This window comes from Chrysochloris asiatica, unplaced genomic scaffold, assembly GCF_000296735.1.
Source record: "Chrysochloris asiatica unplaced genomic scaffold, ChrAsi1.0 scaffold00239, whole genome shotgun sequence".
NCBI lineage: Eukaryota > Metazoa > Chordata > Mammalia > Afrosoricida > Chrysochloridae > Chrysochloris > Chrysochloris asiatica.
Window position 1 is genome coordinate 1277985 of NW_006408757.1, and position 17458 is coordinate 1295442.

The 17458-nt window shown below is 38.6% G+C and overlaps 1 protein-coding gene across 1 annotated transcript in view; it reads right to left on the minus strand.

Moving 5' to 3' along the window:
• Nucleotides 1–17458, minus strand: part of PHKA1 (phosphorylase kinase, alpha 1 (muscle)) — a 436562-nt gene that overhangs the window by 170560 nt on the left and 248544 nt on the right. The window contains exon 15 of the mRNA XM_006873408.1: nt 2729–2838. Coding sequence (XP_006873470.1) covers nt 2729–2838 — 110 coding nt within the window. The remainder of the gene's footprint in view (nt 1–2728; nt 2839–17458) is intronic.

The window sequence follows — 17458 nt, forward strand, 5'->3', positions numbered from 1 at the left end:
AGTGGGTACTATTCAATCTGTCTGGGCGGAGCTGATGAAAGGAAATACAGATGGGTAACTCGTGATACTGTAGTGAATAATGCTTATCAGGACGGATTATGAGGGTTGGAAATGCAAAGGTAGACGTTTTGTAACAAGGAAGGGAGTGATTAATTCTCCAGGCTAGAAGCAGAGGTCTCTGGGACCATCAGCGGAGAAGAGCCGAGAGCGGGACCCTACCCAGAGAAACAGAGATGCCTGAGATGGAGACAGAGACGATGATGTGGAGTGATGAAGTGGCTGGGGACTCTGGATCCAGAAAGGGAAAGGGACTGTGGGATGAAAACTGGGGGAGGGAGGGCAAATGTAGGGGGCAGGTTTCTAGGATATACCCTTTGATTGGTTGATGATGCATGGAGGGGATTGGAACCATGGCAATGAGATGATATATGATGGAATGAATGTAAAACTGAAGTTCTCTCATGTAAACTATCATATAATTCACAATTAAACATTAAAAAAAAAAAGTCCTTCTGCTAGAGCTGGCACTCTGAATTTAGACTTTTAGCTTTCTAAAATGTGGGAGAATAAATTTCTATTTGTTAAAGCCATCTACTTTTGGTATTTCTGTTATAGCAGCATACAGAACTAAGATAATATTATAATGAATTATGCAAAGACATGGACTTAGAAAACCAAAAAGAAAGAATATGCTTGAGATTTTTCAAGCTGAAAGAACTGAAGAAATAGTTCAAGCCTCAGGTTACAATATTGAAGGATTCTATTAGAAAAATGGAGTCCTGGTGTGGTGCTTTAGGATAAGCACTTGACTGAAAAGTCGGTTTGAACTACAAGGTCTGTGGTTCAAACTCACCACTCACTCCTTGGAAACCCTATACAGGGTCACACTATGTGCCAGAACTCACTCTACAGCATGTAATAACAATAACAACAATTACAAAAATATTGAATGACGCAGAAAACATCAAAGAAGGTGGAAGAAAAAGACTCAATTGATGTTCAACTATTTCAGGAGTTAGCATATGATCAAGAATCAATAGTTCTGATGAAAGAAGTCCAAACTACACTGAAAACAGTGGGAAAAAACTAGGCTCAAAGAATTGATGGACTACCAATTGAATGTTTCAACAAATGGATGCAGTGATTTAGTCAACCGACTGGAAGAGATCCATATTTGTGCCTATTCAAAGAAAGGTGATTCAATAGAATACAGAAATTATCAAACAATATCATTAATATCACATATAATTAAAATTTTTCTGAAGGTAATTCCAAAATGGTTGCAGCAGTATATGGATAGGGAACTGCCAGAAATTCCCACTAGAGTCATAAGAGGATGTGGAACTAAGGATATTGTTGCTGGTATCAGATGGATCTTGGTACTGACTATGCAAACACATTTGACTGTGGATCATAACAAACTTATGGATAGCATTGTGAAGAATGGGAATTCCAGAGCAGTTAATTGTGTTCATACAGAACCTGTACACTGAGCAAGAGACAATTATTTGTACAGAACAAGGGGATATTACATGGTTTAAAATCAGGTCTGTGTCAGGGTTGTATCTTTTCACTATATTTATTCAATCTATTTGCTGAGCAAATAATACAAGAAACCTTCAAAATCTGCAGCAAACAATATGTTTTTAAAGTGTTATGGCAAGACTTCGTCTCATGTACTTTAAACTTGTCATCCAGAGAGATCAGTCCCTGGAAAAAGATACCATGCTTGGTAAAATAGAATCAATGAAAAAGAAGATGGTCCTCAATAATATGGATTGACACAGTGGTTACAATTACAGTACTAAACACAGGAGTGATTTTGAGGATGGCACAGGACTGTAACCCAGTCAACATTAATTATGCTGTGTCAAATAAACCTCATGATAACAATGTATATAACCATACTGGGAACGTGGTGTCTCTAGTGGATAAGTACTGGACTCTGAACTGCAAGGTCAGTGGTTTGAGCCTACCAGACACTGCACTGAAGAAAGATGAAGATTTCTGCTCCCTCAAAGATTTACAGCTTCATATACCCTATACAGGGTCTCTGTGAGTCAGAACTGACTCTATGACACTGAACAACAGCAACCCCTAGGGTGGCTCTGTAGGATAAACACTGGGCTGTTAACTGCAAAGTTGGTGGTTCAAATCTACCAGCCGCTCCTCAGAAACCTTATGTAGGGTTACTATGAGTCAGAATTGACGGGGTGACACTTAACAATAACAACAATTCCCAAAAAACGAAAATGACATCATTCAGTAGCTAGAAAAAAATTACTGTATTTTGTTTATAAGAAACAAATATTCTCACTTTTAATTTTTAAAAGGAAAGAATACTTTTGTAAGCAATCCAAAATTACATTTATTTGCAAGCATTCCAAATATTACATTTGTAATATCCATAAATGTGCTTCCCCAATACCTGGAACTACTCCGTGTAGTCATAATTACTTGTCATAGCTCTAAGCTGCAAATTCAATTCAGATGAACTCAACTAATATTTACTGAGCAACTTCACATGAGGGAGCTTCAAAAAGTTAGTGGAAAAAATCCATCATCTTCTAATTCCATTTTTCCATGAACTTTTTGAAGCCCCTTCATATATCCAAGGCTCTGATGATCTCTTTGACACTTGTCCTTACTCCAGCACATACTTTGTTTTCGCAATGCTTCTCTTCTACTTCCATTCATCTCAATGAGCTTTCCAGCTTTTATTACTCACCTGTGGAGTGAAAGTAAATATAGTTTGTCTAATGTCGTAGAGTTTTGAAGTTCCAAGGACTCCCATGTGTCTGTAGGGTCGTCCACTGAGTTTCATTTTACTATTGCATCCTAAGACAGAATAGAGAAATAGTCAAGGTAATTTAATGGACAAATATTAGTTTACACTTATTAACTGAATAAATTACATCCTATGTCCTAAAATTTGAGGCCATTTCATGTGCAAGGCTACATATAATCAGTGAAAACTCTATTAGAGAAAGACTAGGCAATCATTCCTGTACTTAAATAACTTCTTTATGCTCTTAAAAAGAAGCCATATTATCTACATATTAGAGACAAGAATACACATAAGAAGTCAATAGTGTTTTTAATAATAGAATTCAATAGCCAATATGCATGCACCAAATTTTACTAAAATTCATGAATACACAAAATATACTGAATATGAAATTAATCAATGCAAATTATGCCTCAACAATGCTGAACTATCACATCATCTATCATGTTACTTAAATATAGAATATTGAACTGCTTAAGAAATCTGTTCTCATTCTATTGTACAATACATCCTATTCAATTAAATAAAAATATCTAAAAAAATTTTTTGTCTTACAAGGTGTTTTTTTTTACACTGATAGTAAAATTCATTTAACAGATGAACGCATTTCTTTAGTTCTTTTACTTTCATACTATAGTTATAAAACTTTTTGTTGTTGTTGTTGTTGTCATGTGCTGTGGAGTCAATTCCAACTCATAGTGACCCTATACAGGGTTTCCTAGGTTGTAAATCTTTATGGGAGCAGAACGCCTCATCTTTCTCCCGCGGAACAGCTGGTAGTTTCGAACTGCTGACCCTGAGGTTTGCAGCCCGATTCGTAACCACTACGCTACCAGAGCTCCTTGTAAAACTTTTTTTAGAGTTATAAATTTTTTTCTGCTAAAATGCATATTGAGAATCCTTTCATATCAGTGCCGATAGAAATACTGCTTTTTCCCTCTTATTTATTTATTGATGATTTGTTTTGTAATATACATGATGCAAAGTTCACAAATCTTAAATGTGGTTAATTTTATTAAATAAACATACAACCAAAATAAAAATATGAAATATTACCAAGACTATATATGCCTTCCTTGTTCCCCTTTCTAGTTATTAATCTTCCACAGCTCCCAAAGTTAACTACCATGTTATTGTTCTTGTTGTTGTTAGGTGCCATCAAGTTGATACTGACTCCTCCTGACCCTACGCACACCAGTACGAAACACTGGCCGGTTCTGGGCCAACCTCACAATTGTTCCCACTCTTCAGCCTATTGATGCTGCCATATTGCCAATCCGTCTCGCTGAGGGTTGTCCTCTTTTTCTCTGACCATCCAACTTACCAAACATGATATGCTTCTCCAGTGACTGGAACCTCATGACAATATGTCCGAAGTATGAGAGATGAAGTTTGGCCATCCTGGCCTCCAAAGAGCACTCTGGCTGCACTTCTTCTAATGCAGATCTGTTTGTTCTTTTGACAGGCCATGGCACTTTCAAAATTCTCCTCCAACACCATAACTCAGAAGCATCAATTCTTCTACAGTCTTTATTATTCACTGTCCAGCTTTCACATGCATATGAGGCTATTGAAAATACCACGGCTTAGGTCAGGTGCATCTTAGTCTTCAAGCTGGCATCTTTAACTCTTCAACACTTTAAAAAGGTCTTGTGCAGCAGATTTGCCTAATGCAATATGCCGTTTGATTTCTTGACTGCTACTTCCATGAGTGTTGATGGTTGATCCAAAAAGAATGAAGTCCTTGACAACTTCAATCTTTTCTTCATTGATAAGAACATTGTTTATTCTTCCAGTGTTAAGGATTTTTGTTTTCCTTACATTGAGATGCAATTCATACTGAATGCTGTGGTCTTTGATCTTCATCATTAAGTATTTTAAGTCCTCTTCACTTTCAGAAAGCAAGGTTGTATCATCTGCATATCACAAGTAGTTAATGAGTCTTCCTCCAACTCTGATGCCACATTTTCTTCATAGAACCCAGCTTCTCGGATTATTTGCTCAGCATACAGGTTGAATAAGGATGGTGAAAGAATACAACCTTGTCACACACCTTTCTTAATTTTAAAACATTCAGTGTTCCCACGTTCTGTTAAAAAAAAAAAAACCCTGCTTTTTGTTCCATGTATTGATTCCTCATAAGTACAATTAAGTGTTCTGGAATACTTATACTTCTCTATGTTGTCTATAGCTTGTCATGATCCACACAATTGAAAGCATTTGTGTAGTCAATAAAGCACAGGTAAACATCTTTCTGATATTCTCTGCTTTTAGCAAAAATCCATCGGACATCAGCAGTGATATCCCTCGTTCCATGGTTTCTTCTGAATCTAGCTTGAACCTCTGGAAGTTCTCTGTCAATATATGATTGCAGTTATTTCTGTATTACTCTTAGTATAACTTTACTTGCATGAGATATCAAAGATATTGGCTGATGATTTCTGCATCCCATTGGGTCACCTCTCTTTGGAATGGGCACAAATATGGATCTCTTCCAATCAGTCGGCCAGAAGTTGTCTTCCAAATTTCTTGGCATAGGTAAGTGAGTGCATCCAGTGCCGCTTCACTTTCTTGAAAGATCTGAATTTGTATTTCATCAATTCCAGGTGCCTTGTTCTTTGCCAATTCCTTCAATGCACCTTGTACTTCTTCCTTCAGTATCATTGGCTCTTGATCATATGCTACCTCTTAAATTGGATGAACATTAACCATTTCCTTTTGGTACAGTGACTCTGTATTCCTTCCATCTTCTTTTGATGCTTTCTGCACCATTCAGTAATTTGCCCAGCGAATCGTTCAATAACGAGAGTCGAGGTATGAATTATTTCTGCAGTTCCCCCAGCTTGAGAAATGCTGAGCGTGTTCTTCCCTTTTGGTTTTCTGACTCCAGATCTTTGCACATTTCATTGTAATATTTGACTTTGTCATCTCAAGCTGATCTTTGAAATTTTCTCTTCAGATCTTGTACCTTCTCATTTCTTCCATTTGCTTTAGCATTTCTATGCTAGAGAGCAAGTTTCCGTGTCTCTTCTGACATCCATTTTGATCTTTTCCTTCTTTCTTGTCTTCTTAATGACTTTTTTTTTAAGATCCCCCCTCCTTTTGGGTGGGTTCTTTTTCTTAGTCTTTTACAATAATGGTCTTATGCAGTATTTCTCCTTTTGTGACTGACTAATTTCACTCAGCATAATGTCTTCAAGGTTCATCCATGTTATGCAATGGTTTGCATCTTCCTTGTTGTTCTTCAAGGTAGCGTAGTACTCCATTGTGTGTAGTACCACCGTTTGTTTATCCATTCTTCAATTGATGGGCATTTTGGTTGTCTCCATTTTTTGCTATTGTAAGTAGTGCTGCTATGAACACTGGTGTGCATATATCTACTCGTGTTATGACTTGTATTTCTTGTGGGTAGATATGAAGTAGAGGAATTGCTGGGTCATACGGTATCTCTATTTCCACACTTCCGAGGAAGCGCTATATTGCTTTCCAGAGTGGTTGGACCATTTTGCATTCCCACCAACAATGTAGGAGGGTCCCAGTTTTTCTGCATCCTCACCAGCATTTGTTATCCTCTCTTAATGACTTTTTGCTTTCTTCATGTATGATATTCTTGATGTCATCCCACAACTCTTCTGGTCTTCAGTCTTTAGTGTTTGATGTATCAAATCTGTTCTTCAGATGATCTCTAAATTCAGGTGGAGTATATTCAAGGTCACATTTTGGCTCTTGTGGACTTGTTTTCATTTTCTTCAGCTTCAGTCTGAATTTGCATATGAGTAATTGATTCTCTGTTCCACAATCTGCCCCTGGCCTTGTTTTGGCTAATGATATGGACCTTTTTCACTGTCTCTTTCTATAGATGTAGTCAATTTGATTTCTTTGTATTCCATCTGTTGAGGACCATGTATATAATCGTCTATTATGCTATCTAAAGAAGGTATTTGAAATTAACAAATCATTGGTTTTGCAGAATTCTATCATGTGGTCTCCAGCAGCATTTCTATCACCAAGGCCTTATTTTCCAACCCTGATCCTTCCTCTTTGTTTCCAACCTTTGCATTCCAATCACCAATAATGATCAATACATCTTGATTGCATGTTTGATGAATTTCAGATTGAAGAAGTTGGTAGAATTCTTTTATTTCATCCTCACTGGCTTTAGTGATTGGTACATTAATTTGAATAATAGTGGTATTAACTGGTCTTTCCTGTAGGTGCATGGATATTATCCTATCACAGACAGCATTGTACCTCATAACTGATCTGGATATGTTCTTTTTAATGATGAATGCAACACCATTCCTCTTCAATTTGTCATTCTCAGCATAGTAAATCATGTGGTTGTCAAATTCATAATGGCCAAAACCACTGCATTTCAGCTCACTAATGCCTAAGATATCGATGTTTATGTGTTCTATTTTATTTTTGACAACTTCCAATGTTCCTAGATTCATACTTCATACATTCAATATTCCAATTATTACTAGATGTTTACAGCTGTTTCTCTTCAATTTGAGTTGTGCCACATTAGTAAATGAAGGTCCTGAGGGCTTTACTCCATTCATGCCATCATGGTCAACTTTACTTTGAGGAGGCAGCTGTTCCCAAGTCACATTTTGAGTGCCTTCCAAACTAAGGTGATAATTTTCAGGCACTATATCTGACAATGTTTCTCTGCTATTCATAAGCATTTCAGTGACTAAATAAATATTCAGAAGAAGTTCGCCTTTCCTTCTTCCTAGTCTGTCTTCATCTGGAAACTCATCTGAAACCTGTCCACTGTGGGTGACCCTGCTGGTATATAAAATACCCATGGCATAGCTTCCAGAATCACAGCAACTCACAAGCCACCATAGTACAACAAACTGACAGACAAGTTGTGGTTTAACAGATGTTGTTGTTGTTAAGTGCCGTCGAGTCGGTTCCGATCCATAGTGACCCTGAACAGGGTTTCCGAGGCTTTTAAATCTTTACGGGAGCAGAAAGCCTCATCTTTCTCCCTCGGAGCAGCTGGTAGTTTTGAACTGCTGACCTTGCGGTTTGCAGCCCAATTCGTAACCACTACACTATTTTCTTTAAAGTGGTTGTGCCAATTTATACATCCACCAGCAATGTATGGGATTTCCATTTGTTCTGCATCTTTGCTAATACTTGGTGCAGTTGGTTTTTCAAGTTTAACTACTCTCATGGATGTGCAGTAGTATCTAACCGTGATTTTAATTTGCAATTCCCTGATGAAATATGAAATCAAGTACCTCTCTGTATGAGCCCTCGTGTGGCACTGTGGTATAAACACTGGACTGGTAACTGAAACATCGGCAGTTCAAGCATATCATCTGTTCTTGGAAACCTTATACAGGGTTGCTGTGAGTTTTAACTGACTTGACAGTATACAAAAACAACAACAATATACTATGTTTAGAGGCCATTCACTTTTGTCAAGTGACTTTTTACTTTGCTATTGGATTGTCTTCCTTTTATTTTATTTTATTTTATTTTTTTGAGTTGTAGCTCTTTATGTATTCTGGATATGAGTCTTGTTAGATAATTGCATTGCAAATATGTTCACCCATTCTGTGACTTGCCATTTAAATCTTAGTAGTTTCTTTGATAATCAGAAGTTCTTGTATAAATCTTTTTTTTTTTTTTTCATTTAGGTTCAGTACCTTTTGAGCCCTGTTTAAGAAATCTTTGTCTACCCAAGGACACTAACATGTTTTTTTAGTCTATCTTCTAAAAGCTTGACTATATTACTTTTCACTTTTGGACCAACAATCCATTTGAAAATAACAACAAAAAAAGTAGTCAATAAAGCACAGGTAAATGTCTTTCTAATAATCTCTGCTTTCAGCCAGGATCCATTGGACATCAGCAATGACATCTCTCATTCCATGTCCTCTTCTGAATCCAGCTTGAACATTTGGAAGTTCTCTGTCAATGCATGCTTGCAGCCATTTATGTATTAACTTTAAGAAAACTTTACTCGCATGGGATATCAAAGAGATTGTCTGATGACTTCCACATTCTGTTGGTCAGCTCTCTTTGGAATGGGCACAAATACAGATCTCTTCCAATCAGTCGGCCAGATAGTTCTCTTCTAAATTTCCTGGCAGAGATGAGTGAGTGCCTCCTGTGCAGCCTCACTTTCTTGAAAAGATGTTCTGTAGTATTTTGATGTTTGCAAATTTATGGAGACTTGTTTTGTGACCTAACACATGGTCAATTCTGGAGAATGTTCCATGTGCACTGGAGAAGAAAGCATATTGTGTTGTTGTTGGGTTGAATGCTCTGTACATGTCCATGAGGTCAAGTTGGTTGATTGTGCTATTTAGTTCCTCTGAAACTTTGTTGAGTTTCTTTCTGGTTGTTCTGTCCCTTTTGGAAAGTGGTGTATTAAAATCTCCCACTATAATTGTGGATTTATCTATTTCTTTTTTCAATTCTAGTAAGGTTTGCTTCATATATCTTGGTCCTTTTTCATTGGGAGCGTAGATATTTATTATGGTTATATTGTCTTGCTCAATTGACCCTTTGATCATGAGATAGTGTCCTTATGTATTGCTTATGATGGTTATTGTTTTAAAGTTTACTTTATCAGAGATTAGAATTACCAATCCTGCTTGTTTATTGTTGTGGTTAGCTTGGTATATTTTTTCCAACCTTTAACTTTTAGTCTGTTTTTGTCTTTGGGTACACGGTGTGTCTCTTGCAGGCAGCATATTGAAAGGTCTCATTTTCATATCCAATCTGCCACTATGTCTCTTCACTGGTGCATTCAATCCATTGACATTCAATGTAATTATCGATTGTTGTTGTTGTTGTTGTCAGGTGCCATCGAGTCGGAACTGACTCATAGCGACCCCATGCTCAGCAGAACGAAACAATGTCCGATCCTGGGCCAACTTCAATACCGCCGCCACACTTGACGCCATCAATGATGTCACCTGGCTGATCCATCTCGTTGGGGGTCTTCCTCTTTTTCTCTGACCCTCCATCTTACCCAGCATGACATCCTTCTCCAGCGACTGTTCTCTCCAGACAATGTGTCCAAAGTATGAGATATTATTTTGATTTTCAGTTGACCTCCCAGCTCCTTTGAATATGTTTTTGTAATTTTGTTCTGTTCTGGACTCTGCTATCTGTTGACTGAGTTCCAGGTGGTGTTGCCACGCTTGTCAATCTCTGGTTGTTGTCTGTTCGTGTTGGTTTACAGTCCAAAGAACTCCCTTTAGGATGTTTTGAAGTGCTGGGTTGGTTTCTATAAAATCTCTTAGATGCTGTTTATCCTGGAATGTTTTGATTACACCATCATATTTGATTGACACTTTTGCTGTATAGACGATTCTTGGTTGGCAATTTTTTTTCTTTTAGGGTTTTGTATATGTCTCCCCATTGCCTTCTTGCCTGCATGGTTTCTGCTGAATAGTCAGAGCTTAAGCTAATTTGCTTGTCTTTATAAGTGACACTTCTCTTCTCCCTGGCTGCTTTTAGAATTCTCTCCTTGTCTTTGATTTTGGAGAGCTTGATTATTATATGTCTTGGTGACTTTCTTTTGGGGTATATCCTTCCTAGGGTACGTTCAGCTTCTTGAATGTTTATCTTCTCATCTTTCAAAATGTTATGGAAATGTTCTTCCAGAAACTCTTCAACTATTTCCTCTGTGGACCTCTCTGATTCTTCCTGTTCCAGAATGCCAAAAATTCTTAAGTTGTTCCTCTTCATGTTATCCAACATGAATCTTAGGCTTTCTTCAGATTTTTTAATCCTTTTTTGAGCTTGCTCTTCTATCTTAGCAGTATTGAGAGATTTGTCTTCCAGCTCGCTGGTTCTGGCTTCCATCTCTTCTATTCTGCTCCTTTCCACATTCAGTGCATTGTCCACTTCTGATATTTCATTATGGATCATCTGGACCTCTTTGTACAGGTTTTGAATTGTTCCCATTGCTGTGTCAATCTTGTTTGATTGCTCTTGTAGTATTTTCTTGACTTCTTCCTTGTTTTCATCCACCCCTTTTCAAAGCATTTGAATTTGTTTCCATATCATTCTTCTGAATTCTTTCTTAGGCAAATCCAGTACCTGCTATTCCTCTTCTGGGGAGCCTTTGTCTATCTCCAGAGCATTTGTCTCAGTTACTCTTTTCTGGTTTTGGACATGTTTTGAGATTGCTTGTTGTGGTTGGGATCTTTTGTTTGTCATTTCCAGTATTTATGTGTGTGTGTGTGTGTGTGTGTGTTTAAATGCTTAAATGGATGTTTGTTGTTGTGTTATTAATCTTACTGGGTGTGTCTTGGTGGATGTGATCAGGAGATAGGCTTCCCTATTCACATGTAATGCTTAGCAGGTGTTGTTGGCTCTTGTCTCAATGGTGGAATATTATGGGGTATGCTCGTAGCTTGGCTATATGGCCACGATTGCTGTCTCTTCATAATGTAGGGGAAAAAAAGCTCCCAACTTGAGGAAAGATGTGTGATCAAAAGGACCAAAATCAGAAGCAATATAAATGCAGAGACAAAACCCACCACTTTGAAACAAACAAACAAACAAAAAACTATGGCCAACTGTCCCGGGCTTCACAGGCAGTGTGTGTGCAGGGTAGAAGCCTCCAGAAGTGGGTGGGTTGTCCCCTCGCTCAGGCCCCTCCTCTAGTCACCACATTAGAGGTGTGCAAATAGATATTGAGAAGTTAATGAGAGAGAGATTGGCCACTATTTTTGTCTCTAAAGGTCAGTTAGGCATCTGCATGTGCAGAGCGTAATCCTCAAAATAGTTGAGTGCTTTTATGTTGTAGTTTTACATATTTTTCTGTGATTTGTTTGTCAGGCCTGAAGTGCCTGCTTTTTTCTTGCTATATAGGCCTGTGTAAGGGTCCTGAACAAGGAGCTCAGTTAGTGCAGTGGCCATGAATCAGGCCGTGAACTGCAAAGTGAGCAGCTGGAAACCACTAGCCACACTGCAGGAGAAAGATGAGGCACTCCATTCCTGCAAAGACCCACAGCTTCAGAAAGCCTGCACACGGTTGCCATGAGTTGGAACTGACTCCACGGCACACAGCTACCAAGGGTCCCACACAAGTCTATTCTATGGCTGTGTCCCAGAGGTTGATGTCATAAGTAGCTGCCAAGCTCCTTCTCTGTGTACCGTGGGGAAATTGTGGGGTCAGTGCTGGACTCCTTTTTTTTGGGGGGGGGGGGTTGTGCACCCACCTGCATGAAGGTATTTGGGCTGGGCAAAGAAGGCATGACAGGAAGAGGAGGGAAAATGTGTACAGTCTCCCGGGCCTCCTTTTGCTGATGTCCCTGCCCCACTTTTAGCACTGCTTCCCTGTGCTGGATGTAGCCCCACCCTCTAAACTCTGCCCAGGCAGGGTGGCCAAAGAGGGAGTCCCATCTCCAGATTCCTAACTCACAGTATTTTCCTTTCTATCATGATTGTTTAACTTGAGAGTGCGGGAAACTGATGTCCTGGACCTAACGGTAGATTTAGAGCTCTGGTGTTATTCTGTGAGTGCTGCCTCCATGAGTTCCAGTCCCTCCTCTACAGAGCCTTCTCTACCTGCCTTTCTCTACTGCCACCCAAACTGGAAGCTGAACAATTTTTCCTCACTTTCTTGAAAAATTTCAAATTTGATTCCATCAATAACTGGTGCCTTGTTCTTTGCTAATTCCTTCAATGCTCCTAGGACTTCCTCCTTCAGTATCATTGGCTCTTGATCATATGCTACCTCTTGAAATGGCTGAACATTAACCATTTCCTTTTGGTACAGTGACTCTGTGTATTCCTTCAATTTTCTCTTGATGCTTTCTGCATCATTCAATAATTTTCCCAGAGAATTTTTCAATAACAAAAATCAAGGCTTGAATTTTTTCTTCAGTCCCCCCAGCTTGAGAAATGCAGACTGTGTTCTTCCTTTTTGGTTTTCTGATTTCAGATCTTTGCACATTTTGGTATAATATTTGGCTTTATATTCTCGAGCTGATCTTTGAAATTTTCTGTTCAGATCTTGTACCTCCTCATTTCTTCCATTTGCTTTAAAAGCATCTCTACACTGGAGAGCAAATTTCAGTGTCTCTTCTAGCATCCATTTTGATCTTTCCCTTCTTTCTTGTCTTCTTAATGACTTTTTACTTTCTTCATGCATGATGTTCTTGATATCATCCCACAACTCTTTTGGTCTTCCATCTTAAGTGTTTAATGTATCAAATCTGTTCTTCAGATGATCTCTAAATTCAGCTGAGATATATTCAAGGCCAAGGAGCTCTGGTAGCATAGTGGTTATGAGCTGGGCTGTCAAGCTCAAGGTAAGCAGTTTGAAACTACCAGCGGTTTCACAGAAGAAAGATGAGGCATTCAGCTCCCATAAAGATTTACAGCCTCAGAAACCCTGTGCAGGATCACTATGATTCTGAACTGACTCCACGGTACTTAACAACAACAACATATTCAAGGTTATATTTTGGCTATGTGGACTTGTTTCCATTTTCTTAAGCTTCAGTTTGAATTTGCACATGAGAAACTGATGGTCTGTTCCACAGTCAGCACCTGGCCTTGTTTGAACTGATGATATGGAGCTTTTCCATTGTCTATTTCTCCAGATGTAGTCAATTTGATTTCTATGTATTACATCTGGTGAGGTCCATGTGTATGTCTAAAGAAGGTATTTCAAATGAACAAATCATTGATGTTGCAGAATTCTATAATGCGTTCCCCAGCATCATTTCTACCACCAATTAATCCATACCTATCGATAATTAGACAATGTAAAAAGATGAAATGCAAGAGTTAAGAGATAGAGAGTGGCAGAATAGATAAGAAAACAAGATCCTTCAATATACTATCTGCAAGAGATACAACTTACACACAGAAACAAAAACACATTAAAAGTCAAAGGATGGAAAAATATATACCAAGCTAATTGCAATTAGAAACAAACAGGAGTGGCAATATTAATCTCTGATAAAATAAACTTTAAAGAAAAAACCAGCATAATATATAAAGATGGACATTATCTCCTGATTAAAGGGACAATTGAATAAGATGACATAACCATAATAAATATCTATGTTCCCAATTAAGGGTTCCAAAACACATAAAGCAAACTCTAATAGATTTGAAGAAAGAAAGAAAGAAATTTACAATGATTATGGGTGATTTTAATACACTACTTTCAAAAATGGATACAACAACCAGAAAGAAACTTGATAGAGATACAGAAGAACTAAATGAAATAATCAGCCAACTAGATCTCACAGATGTGTACAGATCATTCAACCCAACAATAGCACAATACATATTTTTTTCCAGTGCACATGGAACATTCTCCAGAATAGACCATGTGTTAGGACACAAAATAAATCTCCATGAATTTAAAAATATCAAAATATTACAAAGCATCTTTTCAGACCACAATGCTATCAAATTAGAAATCAACAATAGGAAGACCAGGGAAATAAAATCAAATACATGGAAACTGAATAATGCCCTGCTGAAAAGCAACTGGGTATTAGAAGAAATTAAACATGAACTCACAAAATACCTAGAAACAAATGAGAACGAAAATACAACATACCAAAATCTTTGGGACACAGCGAAAGCAGTGCTGAGAGGACAATTTATTGCAATAAATGCACACATCCCAAAATAAGAAAGAACCAAAATTAACACATTAACATAGCATCTCCAACAATTAGAAACAGACCAACAGAGGGAACCTATAGCCACCAAAGTAAAAGAAATAATAAAAATTAGAGCAGAAATAAATGAGAAAGAAAACAGAAAAAACTATAGAAAGAACCAACATTACAAGAAGCTGGTTCTTTGAAAAGATTAACAAAATTGACAGACCATTGATAAACCTAACAAAAGAAAAGAGAGAGAAAACACAAATAACATGCATTAGAAACCACATGGGCGATGTAAAAATGGAAACAAAGGAAATCAAAAGGATAATAACAGAATACTATGAAAAGTTGTACTCCAAAAAATTTCAAAATTTAGAAGAGATGGATATATTTTTAGAAAAACACAACCTACCTAAACTCACATAGAGTGAAATAGAAAACCTGAACAGACCCATAACAATAGAAGAAATTTATCAGGTCATCAAAGAGCTCCCAACCAAAAGAAATCCAGGCCTAGCTGGCTTCACTGGTGAGTTCTACCAAACATTCAGGTAAGAGCTGTCACCAATTGTACTAAAATTATTCCAGAATATAGAGGAGGATGGAAAAATTCCTAATACATTTTATGAAGCAAGCATAACCCTCATACTAAAACCAGGGAAGGATGTCACTAAGAAAGAAAATTATAGACCAATATCCCTCATGAACATAGACGTAAAAATTCTCAACAAAATCCTAGCCAACAGATTCCAGCAGCACATCAAAAAGATAACACATCATAATCAGGTGGTATTCATATCAGGGATGCAAGGAAACATTAGAAAAACGATCAGTGCAATCCACCATATAAGTAAGAAAAAAGAAAAAAAAACACATGATCATATTGATAGATGCAGAAAAGGCATTTGACAAAATCCAACATCTATTCCTGATAAAAACACTCAACTAAGTAGGAATTGAAGGGAAATTCCTCAACATAATTTAAACATATATACAAAACCAACAGCCTACATTATTCTCAATGGAGATAAACTGAAAGCCTTCCTTCTGTGAACAGGAACCAGACAAGGATGCCCTTTGTTACCATTCCTATATAATATCGTGCTGGCAGTCTTAGTAAGCAGTAAATGGCAAAGCAGGGAAATTAAGGGCATCCAAAGGAGCTCTGGTAGCGTAGTGGTTACGAATCGGGCTGCGAACCTAAAGGTCAGCGGTTCGAAACTACCAGCTGCTCCGCGGGAGAAAGATGAGGCTTTCTACTCCCGTAAAGATTTACACCCTCGGAAACCCTGTACAGGGTCGCTATGGGTCGGAACCGACTCGACGGCACGTAACAACAACAACAACAACAAATTGGTAAAGAGGAAGTAAAACTCTCTCTATTTGCAGACAATAGGATCCTATTCATATAAAACCCCAAAGACTCAGTAAAAAAAAGCTACTAGACCTCATTGGAAGATTCAGCAAATTAGCAGGATATAAGATCAACAAACAAAAATCAGTTGGGAGAGGTTCCGGTACCCCACTGAGGCAAGACAACACGGGTAAGGAGGGCTCCAAGGACAAAGGGAGAGACCTCACGGAGAAGGCCGTCCGGTAGTGGACTCAAACCTTCCAATCACCATAAAACTCAGGGCATCTACCTATTCTACTTGTTTTTTAAAAAAATTGCACCACAGAGGAATTTCTGGCATTTTGAACTTTAGTCTGCCACTGCAGGCAGCGACTGCCCTGATCTCTATAGATCTTTGAGGGCGGGGAGGGAGCCAGCCCATACAGAAAGCGTAGTAAAGCAGAATCTCAGTGGACAAAGCCACAGGAGACAGAGAAAAAAAAGGGAAAAGGGAAAAGGAGAAGGGTTCTCTGCCCTAGCGTGAAACCTCAACTCGTGTAGCAGGCAGGAAAAGAAATTTAACCAGGGCACAGAGAGCAGCAATATACAGTGACTCTCTGATGTAATGAGACGTGGACTCCACCTGCCTGAGCAGCCTCCACCCCACCCGATCAAGCAGCTACTCCCCCACCGCACTGGCCCCCTGAAGTGCTAACTCACCACACTCCCCTCACGAACCCCCTGCTCCCGCCGCCGCAGCAACACTCCCGCGAACAGGTCCCCGCCACACTCCACGTCCCGGTTCTGCCCCCTGACGCACTGTGCACCAGCCACACCCCCAACGCACCGCGCGAGCCCGCCCCGGCCCGCCGATGCACCGTGCGTGCTGCCCCGCCACCCGACTCTCCGTGCTTGCTCACTTGCCATGGCCTCCACAAAGACAAGACCTAACCACACATAATACATAATAAAGACAACAGGAGACGCCTATCTCCTGATCGTAGCAATAATAATTACAACAAAATAAGAATAATCATGCCCAACAAGAAACAACATTATTGAAGCATCTCCAAAAGCAGAAGAAGGCAGCAGATACAAATGAGCTGGAGACAGACAAAAGTATTATAGAGGAGGAAGAGTGGGTTCTGGATTTGCCTAAGAGGGAATTCAGAAGAATGATATGGAAACAAATTCAAATACTCCGAAAAGGGGTTGAGGAAAATAAGGAAGAAGTAAGTAGAATACTGAAGGAACAATCTAATAAGATTGACACAGCATTGGAAGCAATTCAAAACTTGCAAAAAGATGTCGAGACGATCAATAATAAGGTATCAGAAATAAACAATAGCCTGAAAGGGGAAAGGAGCAGACTGGAAGAGATGGAAGCCAGAACTAGTGAACTAGAAGACAAATCTTTCAGTACAGCCAAGATGGAACAGCAAACAGCTAAAAGGCTAAAACAATCTGAAGACAATCTAAGATACATGTTAGATAACATGAAGAGGAATAATGTAAGAAATATTGGTATTCCGGAACAAGAAGAATCAAGGAAATCCACAGAGGAGATAGTGGAAGAGCTTCTGGAGGAAAACTTCCCTAACATCTTGAAAGACGAGAAAATACACATCCAAGAAGCCCAACATACCTTAGGAAGGATAGACCCCAAAAGAAAATCTCCAAGACATATAATAATCAAGCTCTCCAAAACCAAAGACAAGG